At 42.9% G+C, this 17,145-nt stretch overlaps 1 protein-coding gene across 3 annotated transcripts in view; it reads right to left on the reverse strand.

Moving 5' to 3' along the window:
- AKAP13 (A-kinase anchoring protein 13) overlaps positions 1-17,145 on the reverse strand; it is a 250,169-nt gene that overhangs the window by 179,029 nt on the left and 53,995 nt on the right. For all 3 annotated transcript variants that reach the window (XM_073568737.1, XM_073568735.1, XM_073568736.1), the window contains exon 2: positions 15,125-15,174. In XM_073568737.1, coding sequence (XP_073424838.1) covers positions 15,125-15,157 — 33 coding nt within the window. In that variant the 5' untranslated portion in view covers positions 15,158-15,174. The remainder of the gene's footprint in view (positions 1-15,124; positions 15,175-17,145) is intronic.

A 17,145-nucleotide genomic window follows, 5' to 3' on the forward strand; every position in this document is an offset into this window, starting at 1 on the left:
CATGGTGCAAGCAAAACCTCGTAATCACCAAATCTCTGGCATACATCACAGACACTTGGCTCTCACACCGATATCCCCATTTGACCCTAAAAACAACAGGACCTGAAGCAAGTGAGATAGTACAAGAGCAAATATTAGGCCAGCCATAAAACATTGAAGGAGTCAAGTCTCAATGCCAAAGATTAGCTTATCTTTTCCATTCCTCTATCAAAAGGAAGAGGAATGTGGTTGCACTTAAAAAGTTCAGCTGAACAGTAGCTGAACGGAAGCCACACTTACCATCTTCTAAAAAAAAAAAAAAGTATGTATCTGTAATATTTATTACGGTAGATACACTATATATTAACAGACATTCACATTAATATTTTCATTTACTTCAGAAGACACCATTTCTTTGGTTGCTTTATTACAGATGTAAAAAATGCTGTTTTTTCATTCACTATCACAACTAGACCTCATTCAGTTAGAGCATTTTCCATCCATATATTGGTGGTATGTATCGTATTTTTCATACTATACTCACTTTTTTCCTCCAAAAATGTGGGGGGATTTACCAGCTGTGGTGGGGAGGTAGGGAGGTGGGGGAGTGATTTAGGCAGAGCAGCGGGTCACAGAGGCTGCTGCTAACTCCTGTGACCGCTGCTAAAGAGAAATGAATATTCACTGCAATCCACACCCATGGGTGTGGAGGGGAATAAATATTCATTTCTCTTTAATGGCATCCTGGTATGATGTGATGGGCTCCCATCCTGGATCTGGTATGCATGGTCCTATCCTTTCCTTATCCTGGTATGATTGGCCCCCACCCCCATCTTGGTATGCATGGCCCATCAGAAAACATTAAAAAAAAAAAAAATTACACTTATCTTCCCAGCGCTCCCTCGCAGCGTCCTGCTCTGATGCCAGCAGCTTAATGATTCTAAGCAGCGCATGGCAGGGACATCATGCGCTGCTTGCAAGCCGAAGGGTAGCTACCGGAATACTCTTAAGTATAGGGGCTGTTCAAGATTAAGGCTAAGTGCACACGTTGCAGAAAATTTCTGCTCAAAAACCTGAATCCCTTCCCAGGAACCGCACCTATTTTTGCGCGGCGTTTTTTGCGCGTTTTTGATGCGTTTTTTTCCGCAGCGGTTTCAAATCGCATGGAAGAAGCCAAAACCGCTGAAAAATCCGCAAAATTAATGAGTATGCTGCGTTTTTTTACCTCGATGCGTTTTTTTGCGGTAAAAAACGCATCAATGTGCACAAAAAGTGCAAAATGCATAGAAAGGACTGAGAAGCTTATTTTTAGCGGTTTTATAGCAGTTTTATAGTGAAAACCGCGGTAAAAACGCTAAAAAAAGCTGTGTGTGAACACAGCCTAAAAGTTATCCTCTCTCCACGAGATAGGGGGTGACTTTACAATCGCTGAGGGTCCAACTGATCCCGAGAACTGGGATTATGACCTCATGTTGGTAAGTCAACCCACCTGACTGAACAGTGTGGCATCACTAATAGGCTGTAAGCCAGACACTGCGCACTACATCTGTGTGACTGGTGCCTAATACAAGCCCGATCTGTGAGTATTCATAACACTAGACTACCACCCTATCCATGAATGGTAACTTGTTTCATCAGTATTTTGGACCTGTGCTGTCACTGCTTCTATAATGGGTTTATGCCACATCCTGAGGTGCGTAGATATTGTGAGACTGCCTTTTTCGGGCAAATTTTTTTTTCCCTTCCAATTTTGTTCTTTTTGGGCAGTTTCTTTAATGGAGGAATTTGCAAGACAACGAGAACCCTTGACGTGGGTTGCGAGCTTGCCTAGTTTGGAAAAAAAATATCAGAAATACCTCATGCATTTTATACATAATCATCTTTTTATTGCACATTTTTATGCAGGATGCCTTCAGGCCTTTAGTGTTGGCTAGACAAATTGGGGTTTCTGTCCTGGCTCCTCATTTTCTTGCCCTTTTAAATCTGCAGTACAACCAATTTCAAACTACACTTGACATTTTTATTAAAATACCAAGATTCCTGTCTTTTGTGTATAGGCTCCTCCCTGGCTCCCTGGACACATCTTTAAACATTGACGACTTTTGCTATATTTCATCAAATTCTTAAACTTATATGTATAGAGAAGCAATATGTAAATGTAAAAGTGGCAATATACAGTGTGGAATGAATGCTGAAAAGTAAGAATGCTTTCAAAAACACAAAGTTAATTGATAAAAACAACTATTAACAAAATGCAAAGGGAATGATCAAGAGAAAACGAAATCGCATCAATATTTGGTGCAACCATCCTTTCCGTCTAAAAGGTACGCTTACATGCAGGTTTTGAAGGAACTCTTCAAGGAGATTGTTCAAAACATCCTGGAGAACTAACCACAGATTTTGTGAAAATCCTCCGGCCTTTTCCTGTGATCCCACTCATACTCTATGTCGAAGCCAGAGGGCTACTAGGAACACATCAACAATTTCAGGACTCTGTTGATCTTTAGTCCGTAGTTTTTAATGACTTTGGCTGTATGTTTGGGGTTGCTGACATGCGGAGGAAAAATATTGGACCCAACAGGCGCCTCTCTGATGGTACTGATGGACCTTTGTGGCAGGGCTGTGGAGTCAGGCCAAACCTGCGACTCCAATTCCGACTCCTCAATTTCCCTTACAACGACTCCAACTCCCACATATATTGCTTATATTTAAGTGAATTGTAGTACAATGTGAACATCAGACATTTAATCTTTTTTATGATACAATAATCAAGATATTTAGATAGAACATAATATATATTTATTGGAATACAACTTTAGAACACAAAAAACTAATACATTGTAAATATGTAATACACTATGTAATATGTATTACATATATATATATATCTATATCTATCTCACTATGTACTAAACTATGTAAGTGGAAAAAAACAGTTTTCAACAAAAAAATACTAAATAACATTTGTGCAGTCTATGAATTTGTTCTAAGAAATAGAATTGCCTCCATCAGATCCTCCTTCATAGATGACCTCAAATCTGACGTAATAATTTTAAGGCTAGAGAACAACCTCTCTACACTAACATGGGTTGGAGGCAAAGCCATAACCACATGAGCAACATCTCTAACAATTTCCGGGTATAAAGGAATTGCCTCGTGCACAGTCAGTTTTGATGAACGGTTGAATTTTTCTATTTCTTTGAGAGCAAGTGAAACATTTTGCTGAAATATGGTCAATCTGCTTGCTATAGCAGACGGAGTGAAATCTTTCTCCTTGCGGCAACGCTTTGCCTGCTCCATGTCATCCAAATACTTGTCAAAGCCAAACTCCTCATCTGATGAGGATGAAGATATGGCAGCAGTAGCACTGTCAGGACTCAAGTCCTCTTGCGCTTGGCAGTCCTCCTGTAGGCCACTCATCCTAACTGCTACCTCAGTCAGAGCTTCTTTTCCTTTAGTAAGCTGGTGATCATCAAGCAGTATATGATGACTTGGGTCCACATAAACAGCGGCCAGAAAAATTTTATTTTCCAATAGCGGTGTGTCTCTCCGTTTCATTGAAGCAGAAATGCCATCTGCGATTAAACCTCGTCTTTGGGACAGGCAAAATAGCAAGTTCTTCCACTCCATTCTGAAAATGCCAGGAGTTAAATCCTCACCTTGTAAATTTTTAGTCACGGTAAATGGGTGATTAAGCAATTCCTTCAATTCAGCCACCTGTGTCCACTGACCTTCATTTAGGGTTACCTGAAGGTTCGCGATATCTATAAGAAACGGTTTTATTTCAAGCAATCGCTCAATCATTAAATAAGTGCTGCCCCACCGAGTGGCTTGATCGACAATTGTCCCTTTCCCAGCACGTTTCTTCAAGATGGAATCAATTTTAAGGGTTCTGGCGGCAATAACCAATTTCCTCACTTTTCCAATCAGATTTCCAGCATGTCCCTCTTGCAGACTCTCTCTTATTGCCAGCTGCAGCGTGTGCAGAACTTTCTCACTTTCTCCAGCTCAGGGCCCAGGAATCGGATCCTGTGCAGGGGCAGGCATCCCTCCCCCTCCTCTCTCTGGTGAAGACGGCAGAAGACAGGACAGAAGAGGGGAGATTGTCCCCTGCAGTCTGGAGCCGGTGCAGGACGGAAGCACTGCAGCATACGAGTTTTGATAGGTGCGTGCCCCTGCTTCTGGGGGGGGCAGCTTCCCCCCCCCCCTTACCCCTCGCTGGCTACGGCCATGATTCACACACGGTGTTTTTGTGGATCCGTTTTTTGCAGTAAAATGCAGTGACTCTGGGCATCCCAGCAAAGTCAATGGGTTTCAAGATATGACATTCAGACACATTGTTTTGTGAGGATCCGTTTTTGGGCTGAATGAGCATGTCAGTTGGTGTGGTGCTTTTCTAATCTGCTTTTGCTTTTGAAAACATTATCTACGAGCTCAAAAAACTTTCAGGTGATGCGGTTTTTTACAAAGCTGATCTGCTTTTGCAGCTCAAAAACGTATCCTCAAAAAAACGCAGCAAAAACGCTGTGTGTGAATGTAGCCTTAGATCAGGAACAGAACAGCCATTTATAGGACATTCATAACTTTCCCAAATTCCTATGAAAAAATATTCAGCATATTCTGCATTGAACTATTGTACCCAATTTATTATACAGTGGGGCAAAAAAGTATTTAGTCAGTCAGCAATAGTGCAAGTTCCACCACTTAAAAAGATGAGAGGCGTCTGTAATTGACATCATAGGTAGACCTCAACTATGGGAGACAAACTGAGAAAAAAAAAATCCAGAAAATCACATTGTCTGTTTTTTTTTCATTTTATTTGCATATTATGGTGGAAAATAAGTATTTGGTCAGAAACAAGCAATCAAGATTTCTGGCTCTCACAGACCTGTAACTTCTTCTTTAAGAGTCTCCTCTTTCCTCCACTCATTACCTGTAGTCATGGCACCTGTTTAAACTTGTTATCAGTATAAAAAGACACCTGTGCACACCCTCAAACAGTCTGACTCCAAACTCCACTATGGTGAAGACCAAAGAGCTGTCAAAGGACACCAGAAACAAAATTGTAGCCCTGCACCAGGCTGGGAAGACTGAATCTGCAATAGCCAACCAGCTTGGAGTGAAGAAATCAACTGTGGGAGCAATAATTAGAAAATGGAAGACATACAAGACCACTGATAATCTCCCTCGATCTGGTGCTCCACGCAAAATCCCACCCCGTGGGGTCAGAATGATCACAAGAACGGTGAGCAAAAATCCCAGAACCACGCGGGGGGACCTAGTGAATGAATTGCAGAGAGCTGGGACCAATGTAACAAGGCCTACCATAAGTAACACACTACGCCACCATGGACTCAGATCCTGCAGTGCCAGACGTGTCCCACTGCTTAAGCCTGTACATGTCCGGGCCCGTCTGAAGTTTGCTAGAGAGCATTTGGATGATCCAGAGGAGTTTTGGGAGAATGTCCTATGGTCTGATGAAACCAAACTGGAACTGTTTGGTAGAAACATAACTTGTCGTGTTTGGAGGAAAAAGAATACTGAGTTGCATCCATCAAACACCATACCTACTGTAAAGCATGGTGGTGGAAACATCATGCTTTGGGGCTGTTTCTCTGCAAAGGGGCCAGGACGACTGATCCGGGTACATGAAAGAATGAATGGGGCCATGTATCGTGAGATTTTGAGTGCAAACCTCCTTCCATCAGCAAGGGCATTGAAGATGAAACGTGGCTGGGTCTTTCAACATGACAATGATCCAGAGCACTCCGCCAGGGCAACGAAGGAGTGGCTTCGTAAGAAGCATTTCAAGGTCCTGGAGTGGCCTAGCCAGTCTCCAGATCTCAACCCTATAGAAAACCTTTGGAGGGAGTTGAAAGTCCGTGTTGCCAAGCGAAAAGCCAAAAACATCACTGCTCTAGAGGAGATCTGCATGGAGGAATGGGCCAACATACCAACAACAGTGTGTGGCAACCTTGTGAAGACTTACAGAAAACGTTTGACCTCTGTCATTGCCAACAAAGGATATATCACAAAGTATTGAGATGAAATTTTGTTTCTGACCAAATACTTATTTTCCACCATAATATGCAAATAAAATGAAAAAAAAACAGACAATGATTTTCTGGATTTTTTTTTCTCAGTTTGTCTCCCATAGTTGAGGTCTACCTATGATGTAAATTACAGACGCCTCTCATCTTTTTAAGTGGTGGAACTTGCACTATTGCTGACTGACTAAATACTTTTTTGCCCCACTGTATATTTTAGGAGTCGGTCCATTTTATACCGACTCCGACTCCACAGCCCTGCTTTGCGGTCAGTGGCCTTTTACCTACCTAGCCAAATCAATTATCTTGATTTGCAACGTTGAGGAACAAACCCCCTGAAACATATGTCAGCAAATGGAATTTTTGGTTTGGCGTATGATCCTAAGTCATTTGGAAAGGCCCGTCAAAGATTTGATATTGACTTCTAGGTTGCCACTTCCAATAGGTGGCACTACAGTTCCTGTCTTCTTCCTCTGTGAATAGGCTATTTGCATAGCCTAATTTGCAAGTAGATTTGAGTATATTTATATATATATAAAAAAAACCTTTAGTTGTCTTATTATGTTAGGATTGTAACAGCTGAATGAACTGAGCATACTGCATGCCAAGACTCCATAGAGGAAAGCAACAGAGCAGGGTGGTTTCCCAGAACATGAAGTAGGCCCCCTTGGTGGTGCTTATCTGGGTCACATGAAATGACCTGTTCAGCGGTTATTGAATGACGCATTATACCATCTTAAGACTCGTGCTGCGTCTCTTTTAGAGATAACTCAAAGCAAAGTACAGGAAAGAAGCAGCCACTGGATGGGAAACTATTCCTAGAAGAAGAGACATGAAGTATGTATAATACTGCCGATCTGTACAGGAGTGGAGAAAGCATGAGGACTGATGGAAAAAGCTGAACCTTGTAATTCACCGGTTGGGATACGGAAACATTTGGTATTTTAGTACTGTAACATGGCTTCTGTTATGCAGGATGCGAATATACTTGTGCTTTGATTCCTAAACATTTACAAGATCTCAGCTGTCACTTACGTCCAGAGGCTACAATGGCAGGGCAGAATATGGACCGGTTTAGGGTTTAGGCTACACTGACTATAGGCCGCTATGAGGATGTAAAAATGCCTCCGTATCATGGCTTTCTCGAACAGCAGTTTCCAATCACAGATTCAAGAGTCCATGACACTTAGAGCGGGTCTTATTCTGATGCTTGCAGATCAGACATACAATTCGATGGTGATCTGAGAAACATTGACGTAAAGCTTCTGAATTGCGGTCGGGTTTCACTGACCCGTAGCTTAGTGACCAATTTGAATATGTTATTTTTTCATTTTTTTTGGCGTATTTTTATTGCCTTGGGGGAATAAACAAACATTACTTTTTCACACACAAGAGACGCGTTTGCTCCCCAAGCAGATTTAAAAAAAAAAAAAAATCACAAGAAACACTTTTTTCTTTAACTCTTGTAACAGGACTGCACAACCTTTACTGGTCAGAGGGCCACATAGTTCTATTATACAACTTCCAGGGGCCTCAGTAAAACTTAAACGAGTATTACCTTTTAAGACGTTTGTGGCATGTGATGAAGGTCGCAAAAATGCCGGTTAAAACACGTGGACTCCCACAAATCTGGAAAATGGTGGAGCTCTCCACTACCAATGAGTAATCTAGAGAAGAGGAGACCCTGCACACTCTCCCACTGAAGATAATAGGTGTAGTAGTTGTTGCATTCACAATTCCACTAAAATAAGATTATTAAGAGTGGAATGGATAGGAAGCCTACGCTTAAGGCGAGGTTCACATTGCGTTAATGGCCCTGCGTTCAACGGGATCCGTTACATAGAGGCAGTAACGCTATGTACCGGATTCGTTAACACACCCATTGGCTGCAGTGATACGAACGCATCCAAACTCATGCCAATATCGGCATGATGCGTTACTTCATGACACATGAAGTCTGCAGCGTTCGGGGTTGCGTCATGAAGTAACGCATCATGCCGATATTGGCATGAGTTTGGATGCGTTCGTATCACTGCAGCCAATGGGTGTGTTAACGCATCCGTTACATAGCGTTAGTGCCTCTATGTAACGGATCCCGTTGAACGCAGGGCCATTAACGCAATGTGAACCTGGCCTAACTCACATATGCCAGTCTAGAGTGCCAAACAGGGGTCAAGGAACCAGTCTCCATGTGATTGTCACTCATATACGGTACTACCAGGTGCTCGATTCGTGCTTTTCCAGCCCTGCTCCAGAGCAGTGTCTCATGTCTTCTGCCATATACAGAATGGAATGACGGTCCATGAGCCATAGGTTGCGCACCTCTGACTTATAACCTCTCCACATGATAGGTATTATATGCTTGGTTGGTTGGTGCGGCTCTAACCACAGACACAATGAACCTCTGATATTCTATAATAGTCCATTTGAAAGGGAAGGAGGTCCAGCATGTGCATGCCACTCATTATAAGTCTATAAGACTGGTGAAAATAGTCACATACAGCACTTGGCCATCTCTTGCAATCTCACAGACAAAAGGTCATGCATACACACTTCAGCTCCAATTACATAGGGCACATACATCAAACTCTGCCCCGCTGGTCAAATCTGGCCAGCAAGGGGAGCATATTTGTCCCACGACATCAGGCATGTCCCCCACCTGGCGTCGCACTTTTAACTATATCGGCATCCTAGATGCAGAAACAGTTGGAAGCAAGGATGGAGGAATGAACGTCATCTGACACTCCCTCTATTATCATTCACCCTTCGCATCTGACGTCTTGGTACAGCAGACTCGCTGTAATTATGTCATCGCACCAGCTGCACTGAGATCCGCAGAAGATCTGAAGACACCATGAAGAGACTGGAGCAGTGGGGGAACGGGCAGGGGTGTTTTTTTTTTAAATTGTGGGGTCATTTACTGTAAGCTGCACTATGTTTGGCTCATTATACTGGAACACTACGTTGAGCCCATTATACTGTATGGAGCACTATGTCAGGCCCATTATACTGTATGGAGCACCATGTTGGTCCCATTATACTGTATGGAGCACCATGTTGGACCATTATTCTGTATACAGAACTATGTGAGGCCATTACATTGAATGGAGCACTATGTTGGGTCATTATACTGTATGGAGCACAATGTTTTGCCCATTATACTGTATGGAGCATTATGATGGGCCCAATATACTGTATAGAGCACTATGTTGGGCCCATTATACTCTATGGAGGACTATGTGGGGCCATTAGACTGTATGAACACTTTGGCCATTATACTGTATGGAGCCCTTTGTGGGGTCTATTATACTGCATGGCGCATTATGTGGGGCCATTATACTGCATGGCGCATTATGTGGGGCCATTATACTGTGTGAAGCACTGTTGGGGGCATTTTAATGTATAGAATACTATGTGGGGCCATTGTACTGTATGGAAAGCAATTTAGTGCCCCGTTATACTGTATATAGGATTATGTTGGGCCCATTAACCTGTATGGAGCACTTTTTGTGGCCATTATATTGTCGGGGATAGAGAGGAGTACAGTAGGGTCATTATACCTACAGTGGAAGAATGCACAGTGATATCATATTGTGTTTGGGGTCACTTTTGTTGGCACCATACTTTATTATCAGTATTATTCTTTGTCATTACATATTTAAATTAGTTTATTGGACCACATGCTTTTTACTGCTCTTGTATAACATTACCGTATATACTTGTGTATAAGCCGAGATTTTCAGCCCATTATTTTGGGCTCAAAGTCCCCCTCTCTGCTTATACACGAGTCATATACCGGGGGAGGGGGTGTCAGAGAGTCAGAGACCATACTTATCTCTCCTGGCACTTCTCTGCAGCCCCTGCGTCTCCCTCTGCTGTCTGCTTCCTGCATTCAGTGGTCACGTGGTACCGCTCATTAAACTCATAAATATGTGCATATTTATGAGTTTAATGAGTGGTACCACGTGACCAGCTGAATGCAGGAAGCAGACGGCAGCGAGAGAAGCAGGGGCTGCCGCTGCAGAGAAGACCTTGCGCTAGGAGGGGTGAATATGACGGGGGCAGAGTGATATTCACCTGTTCCCATTCCAAGCCGTGCACCGCTGTGTCTCCGGGTCCTCCTGCTGTGACGGCAGAGGGTGCGATGACGTAGTCAGTGCGCGCCCTCTGCTGTCAATGCAGAGATCCGGGAAACACAGCGGTGCACGGCTTGGAACGGGGACTGGTAAATCTCACCAATGCCAGGGGCTCAGGACACCGGCACCTGGCCCTCAGTGACGGAGATGTGAGTATGTCTTTTTTATTATTATTGCAGCAGCAAATAACGGGTATTTATGGAGCATCATTAACCCTTGTGGAGCAGCATATAGGGGGTATTTATGGGGCAGCAGAATATGAGGGGTATTTATGGGGCAGCATTAACCCTTGTGGAGCAGCATATGAGGGGTATTTATGGGGCAGTATTAACCCATGTGCAGCAGCATATGAGGGGTATTTATGGGGCAGTATTAACCCTTGTGCAGCAGCATTTGAGGGGTATTTAAGGGGCAGCATTAACCCTTGTGCAGCAGAATATGAGGGGTATTTATGGGGCAGCATTAACCCTTGTGGAGCAGCATATGAGGGGTATTTATGGGGCAGTATTAACCCTTGTGCAGCAGCATATGAGGGGTAATTATGGTGCAGTATTAACCCTTGTGCAGCAGCATTTGAGGGGTATTTATGGGGCAGCATTAACCCTTGTGCAGCAGCATTTGAGGGGTATTTATGGGGCAGCATCAACCCTTGTGCAGCAGCATATGGGGGTAAATATAGAGCATCTTATGTGGCAGCATTAACCCTTGTGGAGCAGCATATAGGGGGTATTTATGGGGCAGCATTAACCCTTGTGCAGCAGCATATTATGGGGGGTATTTATGGAGCATCTTATGGGGCAGCATTAACCTTGTGTAGCAGCATATGGGGGGTATTTATGGAACATCGTCTTGGGCCAGCATTAACCCTTGTGCAGCACCATATGGGGGATTTTATCTATGGAGTATCTTCTTGGACCACCATTTAACCCTAGGCTTATACGCGAGTCAATGTGTTTTCCCAGTTTTCTGTGGCAAAATTAGGGGGGGTCGGCTTATATACGGTATATTTTTCCAATATTTTATGCTAAAATCTATTATTTAAAATGTACTATGTTAGTGGGACAACCTTTATAAGTTTGTGTCCATATGAAGAAGTTCGTTATAATTTATAAGGAAAAACATCTTCAATTGTAGACTTTTTTTTTAAATAAATGTCAAGGATGGCCTATGACTTTGTCCAAGCCTTTATATTTGGCCCTCGGTGCATTTGAGTTTGACATCGCTGCCATAGGGGAACCAGGGACCCCATTCTCTAGCTTAAATTCACTTATCTCTTTGGGCAGATTACATGTTTTGATTATGTGAAAAGCTCATTTAGGCTATGTGCACACGTATGCAGAAAATTTCTCCATGAAAACCGGACTCCTTCCCAGAAAACGCACGTTTTTTGCGTTTTCCGCACATTTTTTTGCACAAAAAACGCGCGTTTATGTGTTTTTTTCCGTGCGTCCCCAGACACATAGAAAATAGCTAAAAACGCGGCCTTTACCGTAAAATTAATGCGCATGCTGCGTTTACCGCGAAACGTTTTTTTCAAGGGAAAAAACACATCAATATGCACAAAAAGTGCAAAATGCATTAAAATGAATGGGATGCTTCTTTTAAGCGATTGTTAAGTGTTTTTGCCGGTGAAAACGCTTAAAAAACGCTTATGTGGGCACACAGCCTTAAAGTGCAGAGGGAGCTGTCAGTCAAAGTGCCAAGGCGTGATTCCAACTGTAGTCTGAAAGCCAGCGGCTCTTGGGAGAAGTAACGTTAATTTTTTCCATGTAGCCACGCATTCAGTACAGTACCTGAACACCTTTCTAACGCTATTTGCTTACAGCTTAACTCTATATCTGCAATTAAATAGCATTATCTAGCATGACAGGTTTCCTTTAAGTTGAGGTTTTGCTACAAAAGTATTCAGGCTAGGAAATTGTCTGTTTGCTAAATAGTATAGAGGTCTGTCCACAGTCAGCTACAATGTACTGCAGGTAAAATGTATCGGTCTGGGGAGACATTTGCTCCTCGTTATGTAGCCTACACTAGATACATAGTTATCAGTCTAGGTCAGTCCTATATTAGTTCTCAACTTTTAAATATGACATATTGTCTTCATTCACTGATAGGAAATGAGGTAAAAAAAATGTTTTGACATCAAAGGAAGAAACTTCAGAAACTTTTGTTATTGTTATACAGTGCTTATGCTTTATGCCAAAAATTGAAAACAATAATTCTAAAAAAAAAAAAAAAAAAAAAAAACACTAATTGTGACACTTAATAGATAATTCCGTAACTATTCTGCAACAAAATATCATATTTAAGCCAAGTTTTTCAGCACATTTTTTGTGCTGAAAACGCCCCCCTCGGCTTATACACGAGTCAATTGTCCCAGAAAGACGGCGAGGGAGCGGAAGCGGCGGAGCAGAGGTTCACAGAGGCAGGAGCCGGCGGCTGTGGCTAAAGCTTGTACCTGTCTTGGATCTTCTAATTACACCTCACTGGGTGAGCAGCACCCTGCATAATGACACTACCACCAGGCAAGGACTAGCGTGGAGGAACTAGACTAGTCCTGCTTTATTAGCATATACAGGTGCTTCTCACAAAATTAGATCATCTTCAAAAAGTTAATTTATTTCAGTTCTTCAATACAAAATTACAGCCAATGAAATCCCAAAAGTCATTATTCTTAGTAAATTAGAATAGTAAACAAAAACACCTGCAAAGGCTTCCTAAGCGTTTAAAAAGGTCCCTAAGGGTACCATTACACATAGTGATGCACCAGCGATCCCGACAACGATATGGATCGCTGGTGCATCGCTAAGTGGTCGCTAGTGAGCAGCCACACAGGCAGATCTCACCAGTGACATCTCTGGGGTCGGGGGTCGCTACTTACCTATCAGACGCGGCGATCCTGACGTCCTCCTGCCCGCATCCACGCGTCGCTCGTCGGCGCCACAGGAAGCCCAGCAGGAAGTGGCCGACGAGAAATGGTCCAGGACCTTCTCGCGCGACCAACGATAACCAGCGGGGGAGAGGGTCGGAGGTAAGTATCACATGCAGTGATATCGCTAGCAATATCGCTGCAACGTCACAAAATCGGTGACTTTACAGCGATATTGCTAGCGATATTGCAGTGTGTAACGGGGGCTTTAGTCTGTTTCAGTAGATTCCACAATCATGGGGAAAGACTTCTGACTTGACAGATGTCCAGACGGCAGTCACTGACACACTCCACAAGGAGGGTAAGTACACATAGGAGACAACGAGCTGAATACAAGTAATCACATAGGAGATACTGGTACTGGTGTGTAAACATCACATACTGTAGGAGACACTGAGCCAAGAGCAAACATATCACATAGTAGACACTGGTCTAAAAGAATGTAAAATCACACAGAAGACACAGTTGTATGGCATACAACACCTATAAAGTTCACACCTTAAGGGCTTGTTCACAGGAGCGTATACATTGGGCGAGTGCTATCCGATTCTTCGCTCGGATGAGAGAATCTACGACCATCTGACCAAAGCCTTAATGATATAATCTCTGCCTACACTCCGTGGAAACTGAAGTATAAACACATTTAAGTAGGGTGCTCAGTGCACTACTGGTGTGACAAAGAGTCTCCGTGCAAAATTCTGCCCACTGGTTTTGCATGTTTCCACCTCCCTTACTGGTGTGACAGTCTGGAGCATACACAGTCTGCAGAAAAAGCTCAGGCCATGGCTGGTCATTACCAGTAGGAGAAATAGGGGCATTAAAAACCAGTGGATAGACCAGTGCATAGAGCCTCTTGTCCACAAAGGCGCACGGAGCACCCTAATTAGCATACTTGATTAAACTTTAGTTTCTGAAAAATGGAGGTAGTGGTTAGACCAATAAGGAAAGCTTCACACAGTGTCTTGGACTCAGACCATGATGCCAGGGCTGGCTGCGAGTCTGCTGACCTCACAGCTTCAAATAAGCCAATGAGGCAATGGAGTTGAGGTTGGAAGACAAGCAGTCAAGTCTGTGCATCACAGTCCGTCAAACACCATGTGACCGCATCCTAAAGGTGCGATTTGTAAAGGGCTATATCCCCTACAAGGCTACATGCTTAGTTATAACTGTCAGTTTGGGATCAAAGACTCTATTAATCACTTCCTGATATCCTTCAAACATGTAGAGTGCAACCAGCAAGCAGTTCCTACTAACCACCATATACTGTACGAACATCGCTTAGTTATGACCGTTGCTGGAGCCGGTTTCAACTAATCATAGGTATATTTTACCCCCACAGATAACAATTGATGATCAAGCTCAATATGAGAAGTATTGGACAACCCAATTAACAAATCTGTGTCTCCAGAAGCACTAACAGTGCGCTATGTATTGCACACTTATCATTTTCACTCTGCAACATCCACTAATTTCTGGGAACCATCCATGGGGTCAAAATAATCACTATGCCTGCAGGTTAATTCCCTGAGTGTAATTTGCAAAATCAATAAATTTCTGGTTATTTGAGCAATTTTGGCATTTCAGGGGTTCTACAAATCGCACTTAAAAACTACTTCAGGAAAACCTGCACCCCCATAGTCCAATGGTAGTCCTTCTCAGTCTACTCTATGTCCATTTGACCATATATGAATTTATGTACTGCAGAAAGATTATGTAATAATTTACAAGGTACTTTATGGGGGATTGGAGCTTAAGCACCCTGGGGCTCCACAAATTCAGAACACCTGCACCCACAGCTCAGCGCACTTGTATATGGTTATGTACAGAAGCAATAGCCGTCAGCCGATTGCCCAACAGGTCCTGAAGTGTATGGTCACCTGCATGTTAACAGGTCCAGTCACCTTTATTTAATGTGTGAATCTGTAATCTCAGCCTACTAATATCTCCTCTTTCATAGCGATAAGATGATATTTGTTGCTTTAAATCAAAGTATTTTGTTCAGTAGCTCAAATAGTAACAAAAGTAACTTCACTTACATACAATGGAGCTTGTGTTGGATTAAGCTTCATGACCCAGGACACGGTATCTAGAACAAAGACAAAAGGAATTAACTAAGTGTGAATAACAGATTTATAGAAATCAAGGATTTTATTTAAACATTGGGATCACAATTGTCATAGTCACAATTCAACATGAAATCACTGCGCATAAAGCAAAGTTTTCAAACAATGTTGAGGCTTCAGTGGTGTACTTTTCAGTGCTACTCAAGACACAAGAAAAAATAAATATATAGAAATCAGTAGCAGAAGTTGATTTTTACCAAAGGAAGGAACAGCCAGACATTTCCTATGTTACATGCTGGTTTTTAAGTGGATTTTTTCACATTTCAGTGACACAGAATCCTCAAATCAATAAGTCCCCGTACAGACACACAATGTGTGAACCCTGCCTTAGGCCGGTTTCAGACATCCTGATATTTCTGGTACAGGAGATTATCCGTGCCCGTGTGTGTAGTACTTGTGACACAAGTGTGGCAACTATGTGCCGCATCAGTACCACATGCACTGACGCCAGGGAAGCAGCAGGACGGCTAGCGCTGTTCCCCGGCGCCGAGTGCTGATGACTGCTCGTATCATTCTCCCATGCTCTCTCGGCAATCAGCACGAGCAGCGGAGAATGATGAGAGTTATATTCAACTGATAACAGCGAGAGAAGGTGGAAGCTGATGGGAATAATACTCCCATCAGCCTACACCTGCTGCCGCTAACAGTGAGAGCAGGAGCAGCTGATAGAAGTGTTAATCACCCGCCGCCTCCTGCACTATAAATAAATATAAAAACGGCGTGGGTTCTCCTGTATTTTCGATAACTAGCCAGGTATTACTGACAGCTGGGGGCTGACAGAGTGTGTTTCACTGAGAAGAGAAGCAGAACAGTGTTGGACACCCGAGAGAGCAGTGGTAGATGATATTAATACCCTCATACTACATTACATGCATTTAATGAAAAAACAACGGGCATGGTTCTTTAAATAAAAAATGTGAATGTTTGTCCCTCGTAGTTCTAAGCACCCTCAATATCAAGAAGAGAAAATAGCTTGGTTGTGCTATTTTGTAGCGAGAGTGCAAAAAGTGGACTGTTCATGAGCTTGGGAAAGCTGGGTGTGCATCAGTACTAATGTGTGCGCATTTCGAGTTAATCATTCCTCTTCATCAGGACAAACCAGAATGATCACTACGGTCTGTCATGACGAAGAGATACGATTTCCTCGAAGACGCGTTGACAAATAAACCCGCATCTGGTCTCCTATGGTATAATGGATTCTCTGCAGCGCAGTTTTACATTCGCTTTAATCTCCAAGTTTGCTTAATAACATACTCCAGACTTTGGGAACAGACAAAAGGTAAGTTCTGCACATGCTGCAGATTGTGGCTGAAATTCCAGTCATCTGAATGAGACTACTTCCACGACAGGTGCAAGAATTTCTGCAGACCCTATGTAAATGCATGTGATCATCGCAGACTCTGTAGAAAGCTTGCAGGGTGTGAACAGAGCCCAAGCAAGAAAAGCACAAGCATCAAACACTCCACGACGTGTTCTCATAGGACTTCTACAGTATGGATTCGTTGTTCTTTTCTCAGGAAGCAGCAGAATAGCTCCTGCATGTACATGAAAGCCTGGTCAGCACTTTCGCTCACCTCCCCATATGACCCCTCTCAGCAACCTCTCACCTCTTCACCTTTAGCTATACTAGGTCTGAAGGTGGAAACAAAAAATAAGGATGTATTCCAGAAGTCCTCCATAAATCGCAGTTACAAATGCATAACTACTTATTAATTGCAATCACAAAGAAAGAACTATTGTACAGTTAAAAGCAGCGTACAAGGCAAGTCTCGGTTATCTATTGATTTATTGGTATTATTCCTTGTTCCCTATGGAAAAAATATTTTGGCTGACACTGCAGCCGTAGGAAAAAAAAATGAAAGCTGGTCCTGGCATTGCCGCTTCATGTGCGCGACTAAACGTCGCTATATACTGTAGTTTGAGCCTGCACCGGC

Source organism: Dendrobates tinctorius, unplaced genomic scaffold (assembly GCF_039654945.1).
Source record: "Dendrobates tinctorius isolate UK_male_01 unplaced genomic scaffold, ASM3965494v1 ptg000022l, whole genome shotgun sequence".
Taxonomy (NCBI): Eukaryota; Metazoa; Chordata; class Amphibia; order Anura; family Dendrobatidae; genus Dendrobates; species Dendrobates tinctorius.